This window comes from Lingula anatina, chromosome 4 (genome assembly GCF_051362555.1).
Source record: "Lingula anatina isolate TDL-2025a chromosome 4, LinAna3.0, whole genome shotgun sequence".
NCBI classification, from domain to species: domain Eukaryota; kingdom Metazoa; phylum Brachiopoda; class Lingulata; order Lingulida; family Lingulidae; genus Lingula; species Lingula anatina.
Window position 1 is genome coordinate 16,849,205 of NC_141770.1, and position 17,640 is coordinate 16,866,844.

A 17,640-nucleotide genomic window follows, 5' to 3' on the forward strand; every position below is an offset into this window, starting at 1 on the left:
TTAGGCTGAGTTCAACCGGAAATATTTCTGAGTTCTTATATTTTCCAGTTCCATATTTTCTGTTTTATTGTTCATAGTATTTTCTTAGTTTCATAGTTCTAGCATATTTCCATAAAATACATTTCCGTACATTTCCTAAATTTCCCTGAAACTGTAAATAAAAAATAAATAAAGATAAATAGACACTATATTAAACAATGCACTATTAACCTGCTATTATACCCATATTATTAAGATATTTCTTTCATAAAAAAATAATGAAAACAATTTACCTCTTTGAGGCCTAAACACTTCTTGGTTGTGTGACACTAGCTAAATTTCTACTGAGACATATTAAACGCTTTGACGTAATACACTTGGTTGCAGCACGTGCAAACCGAGACAAGAGCAACTACAGTTACACTTCCATTTCTTCAGCTGAAGTCTTTAGGTTAATCTTTCTTCGGACCCAACATGAACTCTGTTAGGGCAAGTTTAAATTAAGTCAGCTGCCAATCAAATGCCCAGTGTTTTCTGCAAATCTCTGCTTTTGGGGCGAATACTGAAAACTTCTTGATGTAATACTGGTAGGAATTCCCATGATTTAAATACCTTTGCCTCAGTTAAATTTCCTGCTGCTGAACCCCCTCCCCCCCCTCCCAAACAAACACACACACACACACACACACACACACAGCTTCCCAAGCATTTCATTTTCCTGGGAGTGAAAAGCATTTTTGGTCAAAATGAGGATAGAGTATATATAATTATGTAAAACTCGTTATTTGTTTAAACTGTATCAATTTTTTAAATGTTAGCTAAAATTTGACAGCTGTTAATTAAAAATGAGAAAGACTTTTTTGTTAAGTGTCTGTACTGTGCAAGCTTCAGCGTATATTGTCTATTATGAGTAGGTTTGTGTGAATGCATATTATATAATGCAATATATTATTATATTGCATATTTTCAAAAGACGAATAAACTACAGATCTTGTATGTTGGCTATTGCTGGCTCATGTGAAAATAACTGTATTGGTTGGTTAATTCATACAAATTAAGAGTGAAATGTATACAAATAATTTGTTTGTTTGAATGGATAAATTTAGAACATAATCATTGCAGAATTTTACAATATGAATTGTCCTTGATTTTATTTTTCCCAGATATTGATGATAAATACCAAGAAATGTGCAAGATGGTGCTATAAATGTTAACATCATGCCTTTATGATACAGCAGAGAAAATAAAGATATTTTTACATCAGTGAAATTTTGTCAAATTCATTATGTTGCACCATTGCCTCCTGTTATGGTAGTGAAATTTCAATTTATGGTCAATATATATGTTGCATAAGATTAAATTTTATTTAAAAAACTTTAAACTTGAAAATCTTTATCGTGTAAATAAAATATTTTTTGGCGGAAGAACAGGGAATTTAACATAGTGTCCAGCATTGGACATGGAGAATACCCAGGACAGGGGCAGCAATAGATCTTTACAAGTAGGAACCCAGTGCAACAGAGGTCGAGTATATTGTATTAGTTGTTCTTGGTGGAAGTAAAACAACCAGCTCCACCAAGTCATGACTACTGCACTGCGATTGGTAGATCAACTCCTTTTCAACCAAATTCTAGTTTTCTTGCATGTACTTTAACAGACAACAAAAATTTAATTCCATGAACCCATGCTTGTCTTTTAACAGACAGTGTTATGATTTCAAACTGGATAAGACAAGAATAATACTTCAGTTTTCACTTTATTCAATACAAGTTTGCTTGGTATAACTTACCAAGTGTTCCACACGTTTCTAATTCGTAACATTCCTTAAATCATTTCTCTAACAATAAATACATTCTGTACCACAATATTTTGGTCTTTGACGCTTAAATTTACAGACACTCCACACATTCTTTACATAATACAATTGCAATGAGCTAGATTTGATAAATAAAATAGATAAATATTCCCAGTTTATAATGCCATTGCCTTCTATATATAAGATTATAGCTGGTCTATGTAAAACTTGTTATATATCATAACATCACTTAACATATACCATGTTTGCATTTAATGTTATAATCTCCAACTTTCCTTAGCAGCACACAAATCACATTTGATATAATTTAAAATTACTGAACATTCAAATCAAACTCAACAAAGAATGATCTGCAGTCCTTACTGAATTCATAATATATTAAAATCAATGAGGTACACTTATTTTTTTCATATTCTTTTAACTAAAGCCAAATGTCACTCATTCTAATTGTAATACTAGTACTACGTATACTAAAATGATTATTAAGTCTAAAACAATTATTGTCAAGTGGGGAAATATTTCATCTTGGGAAGACTAGTAATTTTACTGAAGAGTGGTGTATATTCAGTGTTGGTGGTTTGGATAGAACATGTCAAGCATTTTGACTTCAATTTTCAACTTTATATAGCTTTAAATTGTTTAAGGTTCAACAGCAAAAAGCTTTTAATTGCTTTCAACAGATTTGATTTTAATGACTCCAGTCAACCTTCACTGCAGCAGACTTTATATATATGGACTGCCTAGTCATATGACAAGATAATTGCTATATTCTAAAAAAAAAATAAAGATGAAAAAAGATAATAATAAAGGTCAAGCTGTAGCTACAGAACCTGACTGAGATTAAAAGTGACATATTGATTATGATTGTACATGACTACACAAAAGCACCCTGCTTTTTCATTGAATCATATTTAAATGGGAAGATTAGCAGTCAGCTGAAAGCCTCACCTCCAGCTGGCAAACACTGCCCATTTTTAAAACTACCCATTTTAAAACAGAAGCTGGCTCTTATTTACGGGTAATTACAAGTACATGTATTTAGATTGCAAAATTCTCATAATTACATTGAAACAGTGCATTTCTCAAATGACTCTTTATCTGCACCTGAACACTTGACTGGTGGTATTTATGCACAGGGCATGGCGCATGAAACTTAAACAGGTCTGTAAATAAGGGGGGAAAAAGTGCTTCATGACACCATGCAGCTTTATCACTAAAATCAACCACAGCTTAAAAAGATGCCCAAGATTGAAGACACGGGCCACTTAGTGTCCTCTCCAACCTCAGTCAAACCTTGAAACTTGTGCTACTTGTTTAAACTATATAAAAATTTCCAAAAACATACTTTTGAAGCATATCACAAATTCAAAGTTCTACCTGTCAAACCAAGTCCAATAGTGCATTGCTGAAAAGGAACTAATTCAACTAATTCAAAATCACATGCACTTTCTCACAGCTTGATACTCCCATGCAATCTTCCCTAGTCTGAATAACCCATTTCAATCTACAAGCTTTGTTAAATCTTCGATGAATCATCAAGTATTTCAAACTTACACCACACTTCTTTGCAATATCTATCACAGTCAAATGCTCGACCAACCCATGTGCAACATAAATGCAAAACAAACCAATGTTATTAAAAAATTTGAAAGTTTTTAAAAACGTTTTATACTGAAATTTGCTGTGACTTAAGAACTAAATTCAGTAAATATTTAAAAGATGAAATCAATAGTGCCAATAACATGGAATAAATCCAAAATAAATAATATGAAATTAACACATATTTGAGCTCTACTCTGCTGCTGAGACTTCAAATAAGGAGTCTAACACAATGCAAAAATGCAAAATGTAAAATGTTCAGTGTATGTTTGTGATAATAAAAAAACCAAAGCTTCCAATTATTTAACAACTTAGCAACTGAATAAATTAATGCACAGCATTAGTAAAATATCAAGGAACAATATAAAATGCAGAAAAGATGTTCACTTTATGATCAACTAATGATTGTGCAATTTTAATATCTTAATCAAATCATTATAAGACATGGGTGCTAAGTTTCATTGTATGGCCCTTTAAATCTTGGCTGAATCTTGGTCAACTACTGAATCTTCATTTTGGCTAAAATTGTCTATAAAAGAAACCTTACATAAAAGAAGACTTCTTGTAAGAAGACTATTCTTCACATCCAAAGAAAAACCTCTCCATCTTTGCTCTTTTCACCGAAACAAGCTTTGCTGTTGATCCAACCGTAGTTGTCTGTAACACGGTGACAGAAATCCTACTCCTCTTCTTGGCCTTTTTGCACCTTGTCAATTGTAGTCTTACTTTCTTTTCTTCTCTCCAAGTGTTGCTGTAAAATGGCTAGATGAATATGACAAGTTGATCCTATGATTGCAGATCTTGGTGGCTCTTTCGACTGCTAGAGGGAGGCGTTAACATGGTGATCTCGTGACTCTGTCGATGCAAATCAGGACTGGCTCGTGAGGAAAGCTCTATCTCTAGCTGAAGCTCTTGTGCTCTTTCCTGGAAGTGAAAAGAAAAATCCTTAACTACCCACTAGACACTTAATTCACACATGCACAGGCTCTAACCCCTTCATCATTGTAAAAGATACAGAGAGGTCTTCAATAAATACTCAAAATTGCATAATGTTTCCCAACTCTCCCCCCCCCTCCCCCCAAAAAAAGCACAGACCACGTACATAGAACAATTAAAATTGATTAATTTTACATGTAAAAGATGACATACTGAGAGAGAGAGAGAGAGAGAGAGAGAGAGAGGGGGGGAGGGGGGGATGAGCAAGAGAGAGAGGAATTTTACATACCAGCATCTTGAGGTCAACAGAATGTGTCTGTACATTGTGAGCTTCCTCGTGTAAAACATTTGGAAAGAACTTTTGTTCCACTAGCCCCTCTTCACGCACAGTACGCGCAAACGCTGCCATCCACTGTGAGCATGCACCAATATCCAGCCACTTGAATGCTGTGAGATATAAATTATAAATAAATAAATGACATGAATATTTGTTATTTACAGTGAAATATTATAGAAATTTGTCTTCAGTCACCTATGATCAGAGATAATTAATCCTTTAACTAGAGGATCAGAGAGGCGATACCGCCTCCAAATATTGTACCACCAGCTGGAGCAAACGCATTCGTATAGACCCCCACATACACAAAATAAGGGACACAGCCACCAGTTTTGTGCTTGACAAGCTGTAAAAATGCAATCAACAAGAATTTTTTAACTATTGCAAAAAATATATATGGTACAATCAAATTTAAGTTCTTCGTAAGGTAGGTCAAGGGTCAATTTCAAGGTCACAGTAAATTGCCAGTATATGACTTCCTATTCAAGTTCAAGAGTAACTATGGACCTATCTCTGTCAAGTTTGAAGTTAAAAGAGAAAGAAATTAGCAGAGTTCAGTTCATGATAAAAAATCGGTCAAAGGTCAATTTCAAGGTCACACTTAGATTGCCAGTATAGGACTTCCTATTCAACTTCAATAGTAACTATGGACCTATCTCAGCCAGTTTTGGAGATAAAAGGGAAGCAAAATTTGCAAAATTCAGTTCATGGTGAAAAGTAGGTCAAAGGTCAATTTCAAGGTCACATTTAGATTGCCAGTATATGACTTTCTATTCAAGTTCAATAGTAACTATGGACCTATCTCTGCCAGTTTTGGAGATAAAAGGGAAGCAAAATTTGCAAACTTCAGTTTATGGTGAAAAGTAGGACAAAGGTCAATTTTAATGTCACATTTATAATGCCAGTATATGACTTCCTATTCAAGTTCAATAGTAACTACGGACCTATCTCAGCCAGTTTTGGAGATAAAAGGAAAGCAAAATTTGCAAAATTCAGTTCATGGTGTAAAGTAGGTCAAAGGTCAATTTTAAGGTCACATTTAGATTGCCAGTATATGACTTCCTTTTCAAGTTCAATAGTAACTATGGACCTATCTCAGCCAGTTTTGGAGATAAAAGGGAAGCAAAATTTGCAAAATTCAGTTCATGGTGTAAAGCAGGTCAAAGGTCAATTTTAAGGTCACATTTAGATTGCCAGTATATGACTTCCTTTTCAAGTTCAATAGTAACTATGGACCTATCTCTGCCAGTTTTGGAGATAAAAGGGCAGAAAAGTTTGCAAAGTTCAGTTCATGGTGAAAAGTAGGTCAAAGGTCAATTTCAAGGTCACATTTAGATTGCCAGTATATGACTTCCTATTCAAGTTCAATAGTAACTATGGACCTATCTCTGCCAGTTTTGGAGATAAAAGGGAAGCAAAATTTGCAAAGTTCAGTTTATGGTGAAAAGTAGGTCAAAGGTCAATTTTAAGGTCACATTTAGATTGCCAGTATATGACTTCCTATTCAAGTTCAATAGTAACTACGGACCTATCTCAGCCAGTTTTGGAGATAAAAGGAAAGCAAAATTTCCAAAATTTAGTTCATGGTGTAAAGTAGGTCAAAGGTCAATTTTAAGGTCACATTTAGATTGCCAGTATATGACTTCCTATTCAACTTCAATAGTAACTATGGACCTATCTCTGCCAGTTTTGGAATATAAATGAGAAGAAAAATTTGCAAAGTTCAGTTCATGGTGAAAAGTAGGTCAAAGGTCAATTTTAAGGTCACATTTAGATTGCCAGTATATGACTTCCTATTCAAGTTCAATAGTAACTATGGACCTATCTCTGCCAGTTTTGGAGATAAAAGGGAAGCAAATTTTGCAAAGTTCAGTTTATGGCGAAAAGTAGGTCAAAGGTCAGTTTTAAGGTCACATTTAGATTGCCAGTATATGACTTCCTATTCAAGTTCAATAGTAACTACGGACCTATCTCAGCCAGTTTTGGAGATAAAAGGAAAGCAAAATTTGCAAAATTCAGTTCATGGTGAAAAGTAGGTCAAAGGTCAATTTTAATGTCACATACAGATTGCCAGTATATGACTTCCTATTCAAGTTCAATAGTAACTACGGACCTATCTTTGCCAGATTTGGAGATAAAAGGAAAGCAAAATTTGCAAAATTCAGTTCATGGTGTAAAGTAGGTCAAAGGTCAATTTTAAGGTCACATTTAGATTGCCAGTATATGACTTCCTATTCAAGTTCAATAGTAACTATGGACCTATCTCTGCCAGTTTTGGAGATAAAAGGGAAGAAAAATTTGCAAAGTTCAGTTCATGGTGAAAAGTAGGTCAAAGGTCAATTTCAAGGTCATAGTAAGATTGCCAGTATATGACTTCCTATTCAACTTCAATAGTAACTATGGACCTATCTCTGCCAGTTTTGGAGATATAAGGGACTAGATGTTATAATTTTGGAGTTACCATAATGTGCCTTAAATTTCGTACAGAAAAAATTAATTAAAATAAAGAAAATGTCATTTTGGTCAAAATTCTTGAAATAGGAGGTGCTCTGAAGTTTCAGAAGTTCAAATTTGATGAAATAATGTCATTTTTGAACACAAGTTGTCTGCTTTGCCAAGCCTTATATTTTATTTTTCCAGAGTTCAAAATTTATTATCCATTACCGTACTGCACATTTTGCTTTTACCACCAATATGTACTTTTTGATACAGCGTAACTCGAAAACCGTATGGAATACAAAAAAACCGAGACCACCCTCAGTGTTGGGCTTTACATGCTCTACAAAATGCAAAAAAGAATGGGTCTCTAGCATTAACGGTTCCCGAATTAGAGACAGTTTTCAGTTTCGGTATCTTATGGCCGCTACTCCCGTGAAAATGCACCGATTGACCCCAAATTGATGGAGATGAAAGATGACCTGAAGGGTAACACTTCCCAATAATATTATTGGTTAAGTCTGTGTGGTGTCTGAATAACAGGGCAAAAAAAATTTTTTTCGTAAAAAATTTCATTTTTTTGAAAATTTTGGCCCATTTGACCTTGAAGTAGAGGTCAAAGGTCAAATCCAAGGGTATATTTGAAATCTACACATATGACTTTTGGAAAGCCGTCTATAGAAATTTTTCCCATAACTCCTTCCGTAGGGTAGATAATTAGCATTTAATTTTGCCATTTTTAGACAAGGGTGCATTGCAATGAGTGCCACACCCAGACCCCAATACCGACAAAGCCCAAATTTTACGTGGAACGAGTTGAGATTATAGGTGACCTAAATCCATGAGATGGGTACGGGGGCCCTTACCGTCTAGGAGGAGAAGCGGTAACGGTAGCCGTCCGGCGGAGCCGGCGGAGCCGGCGGAGCCAACGGAGCCGGCGGAGCCGGCGGAACGATCCGGACGGGACCGAAACCATGTGTACCGCCAGCGCTAACGCTGGTGGTACAATAATTGGAGCAAGTGTTGGTTTCACTTTTGAAACTTTTCTCCAGAGAACAAAAAGCCAACTTATCACATCCAAAGACAGTCTCTTGGCATTTCAATTCTGCGTGTCCTAAGTTTAGATGTTTATTTAAACAAGATAGGTCTTTTTGAAGTCACATAACAGTTCAACAGCTATCAACATTAAAAACTATATTTTGATTTAAAATTTTGATACCATGCTTTCAGACAATCACATTAAAATGTCAGGAAGGATTCAGTAACAAACTTACATGATACTCTAAATGCGATGGCATCTGATGACATGTGGTACAGAGCGGAGGCTGCTATGACACTGTATGAGAATTGAAGACACCCTGTATCCAACATACACAGATCTAACAACTGAAATGTAAAAATGAATATTCTATACACCCAACATACACAAAACTGGCAACTAAAATGTAGAAATGAATATTCTATACAACTTGTATCCAGCATTTACAGGTCTACCAAATGAAACGTAGAAATGAATATTGTAGACACCCTGAATCCAGCATAAACAAATCTTGCTACTGAAATACAGAAATGAATATTGTAGAAAGTTATCAAAATGTGTAAACTGATGTGAAAGAAGATACTGCACTGTTTACACAATACATCATGGATAAATATTCTTATGAAATAAATAAATGTGATCTGGTAAGTCTTACCCTGGCTATCTGCACAAAGTAGTGTGCTGAGTATTGTGGCAGGATGAAGTCTTTCTTGCTGTTTGTGATGTCAATGAGCTGCATGTACACATTGAGCCAAGAGATGACTGTCATGGGGGCAAGATCCCAGTTCAGGGCCTGAAATGTGGATAATCAAATGTCTAGAATGTACAAAAGTCACATTTATGCCTAGGGTCAAATTATTTTTTCCAAACTTATAACTGTTATTGTTACTGTTACTTTGCACTAGTTTTTCAAAAACAGCCTATAATTATTTATCTGGTAATAATTAACTCAACTTAAACACAATATCAGTAATTAATAATGTAAAAATGAGCTTTTACATTCATAATTATTTAAACTAAATAGGTCTGAAGATAGAAAAATATTCTAGTGCATTTAAATACTTTCTGAGTGGGCCACAAAAATGATTACCTTGAGAACCACTAATTCCATACATAAAATTTGATTTTCTGTACAAGCACCATCAGTAACATAGGCAAACTCTGACAATTTTGGTGGGTAGATTTCCTGGAATAGTACACAGTATTACTATAATGCCCATATCTATACAGCGAAAACAACATAAATGAGAAATGTTTTAATTTTGAAAAATATTCACTTATTATTGATATATAATTAAATCTTGGGACAGCATCAAATTGCATTACTCTTTTTCTTACACCATGTTTATCATCTTGTTTCAGTTAACATATACTTGACTAAAATTCTAATGGAAAAACAAACAATAATAATAATAACAATAATCTACCTCTAGTTTTGCTGCTATGAACAAACAAGTTATTCCTAGTAGCTGTAGCTGGTGTTTCTGAACATTTGTTTGCAATGTGAGATATCTGTCCAAGAAGTCGAGAGACAGGTAGAAGGTTTCTCTGTGTAGCCGATATACTTCACAAACCTGAAGAAAATAGTTTTTGAAATATTAAACAATTAACTGAAAATAAACAATTCATTAACAATTAAAAATAATTGAATAATCTAGATCATATCATTTGGTCTTTTCAACAACAATACTATGTGAAAGTTTCCCTTGAGCAATATTTTTTTAATCATTTAAGAATAAGTTGGCAGAAATGATCACAATATTTTCTACTTCTTTGGCTTAAATTAATTGCTCACAGCTTTTCCTTGTCATAAACCTTAAACTTCACAGACCTGAAAATTTTGACAGGTACAGAAAAAATAGTGTTCATGGTCAAAATCCTGCTAATTGAATCCATTTTAATGTTAAAACATGTCTGCGCATTAAAATAATTTTCACCTTAGAGCTCTCCACTGAAAACACAGCTCAAACTCACCTCTATTAACCAATCTAGTAAAATGGCCCTCATTTTGGACTGTAGAGTTGGGTGCCTATTCAAGGCATCATGCTTTCTAGAATTTGCATAAATCAAGTCTTTCTTAAGCATAATTGTCCAAACATCCTCGTGATCTGCCCAGTTTATTTTAGGTAAAGGAGATGGCCTTAGTGACATTGGTGTTGTGAAAAGATTCTGAAACCTCCATCTTGTGCCCCCCGTCATCTGGTCTGGTGGGGTTAATCTTTCGTGTCCTTCCCCTTCTTGTAGGGGGTGTCCTGAGGGCCGTGTGGGGACTAGGGTGCTTGTGATCACTTTTGTATCCTGTGAGATGGGGACCCATTGGTTCTGAAAGGATGAAGGTTATATTTAGAACTTCTTTCAAAGTATAAAAAATTTTTAAAAAAAGTAATTATTTGAAGAAAAACAGCAAATAATAAAATAAAGTATGATGTAAGATTCTTCATCATGAAAGCTGATTGTCTATAAATTCACTATAACTTTTATCAAAACCAAAATTAACAATGTAAATCATATTGGAAACTAGATGGGTGAATAAGTAACAAAATGACAAATGTGATTCTTAGCTATAGTATTATTTTTTATTTAAAAATTTCATCAAGTGAATCATACAACATAATTAGAATCTTAATCACAGGAAATGGTACAATTCCATTTTTTTTTCATACACAATTATTTAGTTCATCTTCAAAGACCCTGAATAAGCAGGAAGGAAATGCTTGTTGTTCCCTTGACAAATCCTGGTAATTATGTGACTGTACAAACGTGAAGAACAAAATTAGTTTTATCACTATAACTGCTGTGCAATCAAGAACTATTCATCGCTGCTACAAGATGCTAAATTCTCTAGAGCTTGAACATAAAATCAACCAAGGCAGTGCACATTCTATCTATAAATTTGCTCCCTCCACACACACCCACAAAGTTGGGGGGGGGGGTATTAATTTGGGGGATATCAATGACATTCATTAAGAGACTATTAAAGGATTAAGCGGTCTTCCTTTCATGTAGGTCTGCCATATTCAGGTCTCGGCCTTGCTAAAAATCGGCTCTTCTTGATGTATATGCTCTCTTACACAAAACTATGCATTATGGTCGGTAATTAAACCCAATGCCTTTACTCCTAGACCCCTTTTTTCCCATGCCCTATGTTTTATAACATATCCTGTGGGAAAATGACACCAAAGTTACTGAACCTCTTCCCCTAAGTTGTTTTGTATCCAAAACCCAAAATCCTCAAGTTTTGTTCTCCATCAAAACACTGCCTTTCATTCTCCCCAATGACCCATTCACTGGCTTTGTATCCAACTTTGTTATGTATGCCACGCCTCACTGCAGCAGAAGTTCAAATAGAATTGAAAATTTGATAGTCTACAGGCTATCAAATCTGTTTATTGATAGGCATGCCATTTACACTCAAATAGTCTGACTGCTCTCTAGGCATGGTTTAAAAGCTAAGAAGTTTGAATATAATTTGCACCTCTTGATGCCAATTACTTTGTTCACAATGTTGGGTGACGGGTGGGGGAAGAGCAGGGGGTGGGGGCAGGGAGACTGTTCTCAGACACATTCCAACACCATATCAAAGATTAAGAACACTATCACATGACCAGTCTAGCCCAGTCCAGTCACCCTGTTACAATTCTCTAACATTATATGACAGCAGATAGCACAATCTTTTAAGATATCTCACTGTTAAAAGAAATTTACCTAGTGTCACAAAAGCCCAGTAACAAAAGAGAGGTGGCTTCCTGAGGTAAGAAACCACAACTTCAGTGGAAACACAGCCTAGGAAACATTACATAACCAAAAGAAGACAATACTTTTACTTTAAAGATCTGTCAATGATAGAGACAACTGCTGAGCTCGTCTAGGAAAACAACTCTGATAATGACGCTGTTTGTTTCAAAGAACCAAGATACGGACATGGACGATATATGAACATCAAAGACAAGGGTTATCAGCAATCTCACCGACAATAGCAAATTACTCCTATGATTACCTTTTCAACACCTTCCTATCTATACCATCAGAAGTCCACCTCTCTATTGTACACAGAATTACATCACATAAGACACCTGTAATTAGGCAAGGCTCAACTTCTAACCCATGAAAAAGACTATTGCCCCTAGGTCTTAGGGGGTTATCTGACCCATGTCTCATGACATGGCTTTTAAGAACTAATCTTAAAGATTGGTATTATCAAATAAACGTAAGTTGTTAATTAAAATTGTTTTCACCTAAATGATGGTTATCATTCACGAGTTTACTCATGGAGAAAGTTTTTTTTAATATATATACAAATTGCTTTGTTAAGAAATGATTTTAAAATACAATTCAGTAACTTACAGAGAAAGACAACTCCATTCTGTCGTGTCCTTGGTTGCTCATTTCCTTCATTTTTGATTAGCCAGGTACAAATTCAAAATACAAAGAATGTCATGAACTATCCATAAAACCTAAACATAACATGGATCTGAAGTGATCCTTGATCCAAATAGACACTGCAAAATTCCTGTTATGGTGACCTCTCTGCCCAGCAAAGTACTAGTTATATCTAACCAAGTCCTGAACTAAACTGAACAGGAAGACTGACCACAGCCTCAACACAGAGGTGACCACTGTCCACATGAGTGACCCCAGCTGCCTGTCCACTGTTCTTGTCATTAACAGATTGACCACAGCTACAAAGCATTTCCTTCTCCACAGAATGACCCCAACTGACCACTTATGTATGCTCTGTTTACACAGAATAATCTGGGCTAACTGGATTCCTACAGCTTGGAGTCATTTAATATGGAAGGGGGATTCAAAATAACCTTACTTGGACCAGAAATAGTACAGATTAATTCACCAGGGTCTCAGGTTATCAATTTTAAATAAGCATTATTATTTGTTTGTAAAAATAATTGCACCAGTCCCTACTGCTTTTGTAGACATTTGAAATTAATTTCTAGTAGGAGAGGAAGGCATCAATGTGTGACTTGTTCATTGTTATGTAAGCAGTGTTGACATTATATTGTAGAACAACATCATGTTCAATTGGGAGAACATGTTCCATCTTTTCTCAGAATTTCTTTTGATATTTTGTGGAAATTTTGTATTACTGGAAACCTGCTGTCTCAAATACAAGACATGTCAGAAAATGATCTTGCTTTTAGTGTTATTAGGCCAACTGGCATCTGCAGCTTTGGGGATTTCAAATAATTTGGAGTGAAGGGGGGGGGGGCTTGTAAACAGACAGCTAAATTTTGCCTTAACATACCTGAAGTTTGAATTTTTTATCTAATTTTCAAGATTAAAAAAAAAAAAAAAAAAAAAACTCAGATACACTTCTGGTATTGAGACTTCCATTCTTTGCATTCAGTGAAAAACTGATCTTAAATGGCAACTTACTCTTACTCATTATCATAAGCAAAGTATACCAAAATTCAAACATTTCAATAAAAACCTATAGTTTTGCCCAAATGAAAGAATAACATCAATCCATTACTGTACCCAGTTGCTAAATTTACCTTTTGGGGGTTTCCCGCCATAGACCAACTCAAAATAGTATGAAAGCAAACAGCTAAATGGCAAAGAAAAGTATCATCTTGGCTATAATTTCATAACCCTTGGGGAGTTTCCCCGTGTGCCAGGAATCAAAGGGGCTTTCAAAGCAAACAGTTCACCCTGAAAACAAGGGGGTGTTTGTACTGTCAATACCCTTATTATTCACACCTGTGTATTAATACTTCAGCAAACTAAGCCATAGGGCCAAATTCTCTACAAGTTGCCGAGGAATACCTCGGAGGCTTTCCCCCATTGTGTTTGTTTACTAATGCAGGGGAGTACAGACCATGGCCATCATTGTTATAATTTCCACTTCATCTTGACACACTTTTGAGTGTAATCAACCCCTCCCTCTCCACCCTAACCCCCATTTTAAACCCTACAGCTGATTTACCCCAGGAGTAGGAGGAGGAGGGGTCAGAACTATTAATAATTTTGATTATTAATGCTATGATTAATTTTTTACCTGCTATAATTTATCTACAACATTAGAAAAGGTCCATATTTGAGATTGGATGGTGTCCCAGTGGACACACATGGTTGTAAGCATTGCTTCCAGATTACATCAGAAAAGTAACACACCACTGATATTGCACTTTTCAAATTGTACAACTAAGTCAAATAACTTGCTTCTACAGTTAAGTGCAATTTATAAAAAACAGCTTATATTTTGCTAATTGAACTTGTCACGGAGGCTTGATATCGCTTATATCTTTTAAGTACTTAATTGCTATAATGGTCAGACAATGCAGGTAAACTCTGTGATCATGAGAAGAAAAATACCCAAGCATAATACTGTAGTGACTCAGATCATTAGAAAAAGAAGGGGGGGGGGGACCTTCATTTGCATATTAGGTTGAGAATTTATTAAATGAATTGTATGATGATGATCAGAAAAAAATAAAATTCGACTCAAATACCTCAGATTCTTAACTGGCAAAGAAAATGCAAAAACTGTTCTAATTTTTTCTCCGATTTTGACTTGATTTGGTTCAAAGTTTCAATTTGATTAAAAGTATTCAGATATTTGAATAAAAACATTTTGGGCTAAATAAAGTAAATACAAATGTGCTTGCACAAAATATATGTGTATCTTGGAAGCATTTTCCAGAAAAATTTCCAATAAAAAAGAAAAATAACCCTTCTGAAGTAGAAATGCAAATTGATATTTCAATTAATTTTTTGTCCACAAGCAATATAATTATGGTTCACATGTATGTACTTAACATTCTTTGATAGGAAAAGCCCAAGAAGTTTGGAGCAGTTTTCTTTTACCTGTATCTGAAACTGCTGCCTTCTTTTGTTCACCTGCATTTCTCTGTCAGAGTCCTGGAAAACCATCATTTCATACATAAATAATAATAATGTTTACTAAAATCAAAGCAACTAAGAGGTTGCAGTTATACAAAGGAATTAGTTATCATATAAATAGGTTAAATTCCATTTATTTCAAATTGTTTAACTTCAAGACATAACTAACTATGTAAATAACCATTTAATAAAAAAAAAGGAAAAAAAGGCGTAGCTGACTGGTGATAACAAAAATATTTTAGAAATTTTTTCAAATACTTTTATAATCTAAGGTATGACTCTTATTTCAACCCAACTGCATTTACCTCATCCACCTCTTCCACTTTCCTCTTCTGTCCGAAGATTTCCTTTTCTTCGGGGACTTCTTTCGTTTTTCTATTCCTCAGTAAGCGAATACTGCAACCAGTAGTAAATAACATTTAAATAGAAGCCATTTTAATAGAGAAGATATATAATCTCCAAAATATTTTTGAATATTTTTTATCATTTGAATAGTCAAATATTTGATGTGGCATTTTTATATAAAACTGAACTGATATGTTTTTTTTTTTCTCCAATGAGATTAGACATAAATTTTCCATTGCTTCCATCACTGAAAATATTGCAAATAAAGCTTCAAAACAGTCACATTCAATAACAAACAGGGCATCTTATCTGGCATAGTGCCTTCAGGATTGAATACGACCAACTCGGACATTATCACCATTTTTTACTTATAATAACGAAATTCTCATTCATCATTTTTTTCCAGATTAATCAACTCCCATTAGAATCTCATCACCTGTTTGTCAGATGTACTTGTAATTTTTTCCCCTTTTACTAGTAAATGCCTGTTTTACTGACAGGCCTGGCTAATGCAAGATGAATGAAAATAAAAGAAGTATGTTTTTTTCTTATTTTTCCTTGAATGAAACAACATGACCTTATAATTAACTCATGATCATGTCAGCAGTTATCTGCACCAGTAAATGCCGTAATTGGTATCAACAACCTAGTAGATACCACACAGATTAATTATTTGTTTTTTTTTTCTTATGCATACAATCATTTACTCCCACACCCAAAATAACAAACAAAATATCAAAGAATGTTCATATTAACAACTGAACATTGAAACATCTATAAGAAACACATGCAGATCAATTTTGATCTCATTTTCACAAGTTTGTGTGCACAGAATGCTGCCCAGCATAATCCTCAATCTATAAGCCAGTTTATATCTATAATAATACACAGAACTATGATGCCAAACTTCATTTACACATACCATATGCTGACTGAGAAGGCTAGGGGTTGATACCACACACCGTAAAAAGGCATTGATCTTTTTTACATGACATCACTTTCCCGTCCCCCATAATTTAGCCCTGCTACACTTACTTAGATGACTCAAAATATCAGCTGTTTTTTTTTTTGGTTTTTTTTAATCAGCATGTACTGTAAATGACTCCTCAAATGTGGCAGAAATTGCAGTTATATTTTTTTAATTACTTGAAAACATTTCAATGTTTGCTTCCACTAATTGTCAAAGGATTTTGAAAGGAGAGAAAGTGAAACCTTAAAAAACTTGGCTTCAACTATAAACTATTGTTATGACATCCTGATGAAGCCTTTACAGTACATGGTCTGTTGCATTTTAAATTAAAAGTAAAACCAAATCAAATGACACAGTATGAGCTACTGCAAACATTACATTGTAGAAAACGAACAAGTGCAATAAAAACGGACTAAATTCAGTTTCTGAGACACAACAAACTAGCTTGTTGCTGTATAGACTTTCAAAACTTTCATGATTGAACCATACTCCACACTCAACAGCTAATTAAACTAATTAATAAATAAACACTTCATTAACATTTTCCTTAATATGCTCCCTACCCATAAGAGTTCATCTTTTTACTGCTATATCTACATGATCTAAATTTTTACACAATTTTCACTGACTAAATACATGGTACTAATTTAGTCCAAGTTCATTAACAGATCCGATGGCGGGGAAAAACATGAAGTTACTTAGTTGCAAAACTCACCTCCTTCTAGACATGATCTTCCAAACTTCAAGAGGTATCTGAAAATAGAATGCGTATTTGATGCAAATAACCCCAAAATATTACATTACGCGCTGGATAAAACTCTGCAATCACTTAACAAAGATGAAATATTTTCCGCCATCCACCCACTAGAGGCAACAATGGAGTCCGAAGTAGGTCAAACAATATTTGGCCACTTTTAAAGTTCTGTAAAACTGCGATCGTCACTAGCAACTTTGGATTTTTGGGCATAATTACACAATATGGACATTAGTCTTTCATTTCTGCGTGAATTAGCCAAAAGTTAAAGTAAGATTTAACAAATTGCGCAAAAAAAATTTAGGAGCTACTCCCGTACCTGGGCCTGCCTGCCAAGTCTCGGTCCCGCCAAGTGGACGTACGCAGCTGTTCTTGCGCATGCACGATTATGGCGGGAGAAGATCGGTAAATAATCAAAATAAATTCACGGAAATTATTTTTCCAGTGACTTAGATATTCAATAAACGTGTTTGGAACATTTCCTCAGCATTTGTTAGTGTTAAAAAAACTTTTGGGTCACTTTCCTCGATGTAAACAAAGCGATGTCTTGGTCATGAATGGGATGAGCAGA

At 34.7% G+C, this 17,640-nt stretch overlaps 1 protein-coding gene across 2 annotated transcripts; it reads right to left on the reverse strand.

Annotated features, from left to right (window-relative positions):
- Positions 1–1,716: 1,716 nt before the first annotated feature.
- Positions 1,717–17,516, reverse strand: LOC106177995 (G1/S-specific cyclin-E-like). 2 transcript variants are annotated; one of them, XM_013560972.2, is made up of 11 exons: positions 17,389–17,516; positions 17,031–17,068; positions 15,306–15,396; positions 14,965–15,018; positions 10,117–10,464; positions 9,570–9,716; positions 9,233–9,328; positions 8,798–8,935; positions 8,378–8,489; positions 4,620–4,777; positions 1,717–4,318 (listed from the first exon to the last, which is right to left on the reverse strand). In XM_013560972.2, the coding sequence occupies exons 2-11, from the start codon at positions 17,042–17,044 to the stop codon at positions 4,181–4,183; spliced, it is 1,296 nt and encodes a 431-aa protein (XP_013416426.2). In that variant the 5' UTR covers positions 17,045–17,068; positions 17,389–17,516; the 3' UTR covers positions 1,717–4,180. The 2 variants fall into 2 exon arrangements, with proteins under 2 accessions (XP_013416426.2, XP_023933046.2); XM_024077278.2 differs by lacking the exons at positions 14,965–15,018; positions 15,306–15,396; positions 17,031–17,068; positions 17,389–17,516 and adding an exon at positions 12,487–12,746.
- Positions 17,517–17,640: the final 124 nt, after the last annotated feature.

Excerpts from the sequence above, each read along its gene's own strand:
- LOC106177995 (XM_013560972.2), bottom strand. Across the intron at positions 4,778-8,377 it reads CATCGCATTTAGAGTATCAT|CATTCAAGTGGCTGGATATT; the intron begins GTAAGTTTGTTA and ends TATATCTCACAG. Across the intron at positions 4,319-4,619 it reads CTGTTGACCTCAAGATGCTG|GAAAGAGCACAAGAGCTTCA; the intron begins GTATGTAAAATT and ends TTTCACTTCCAG.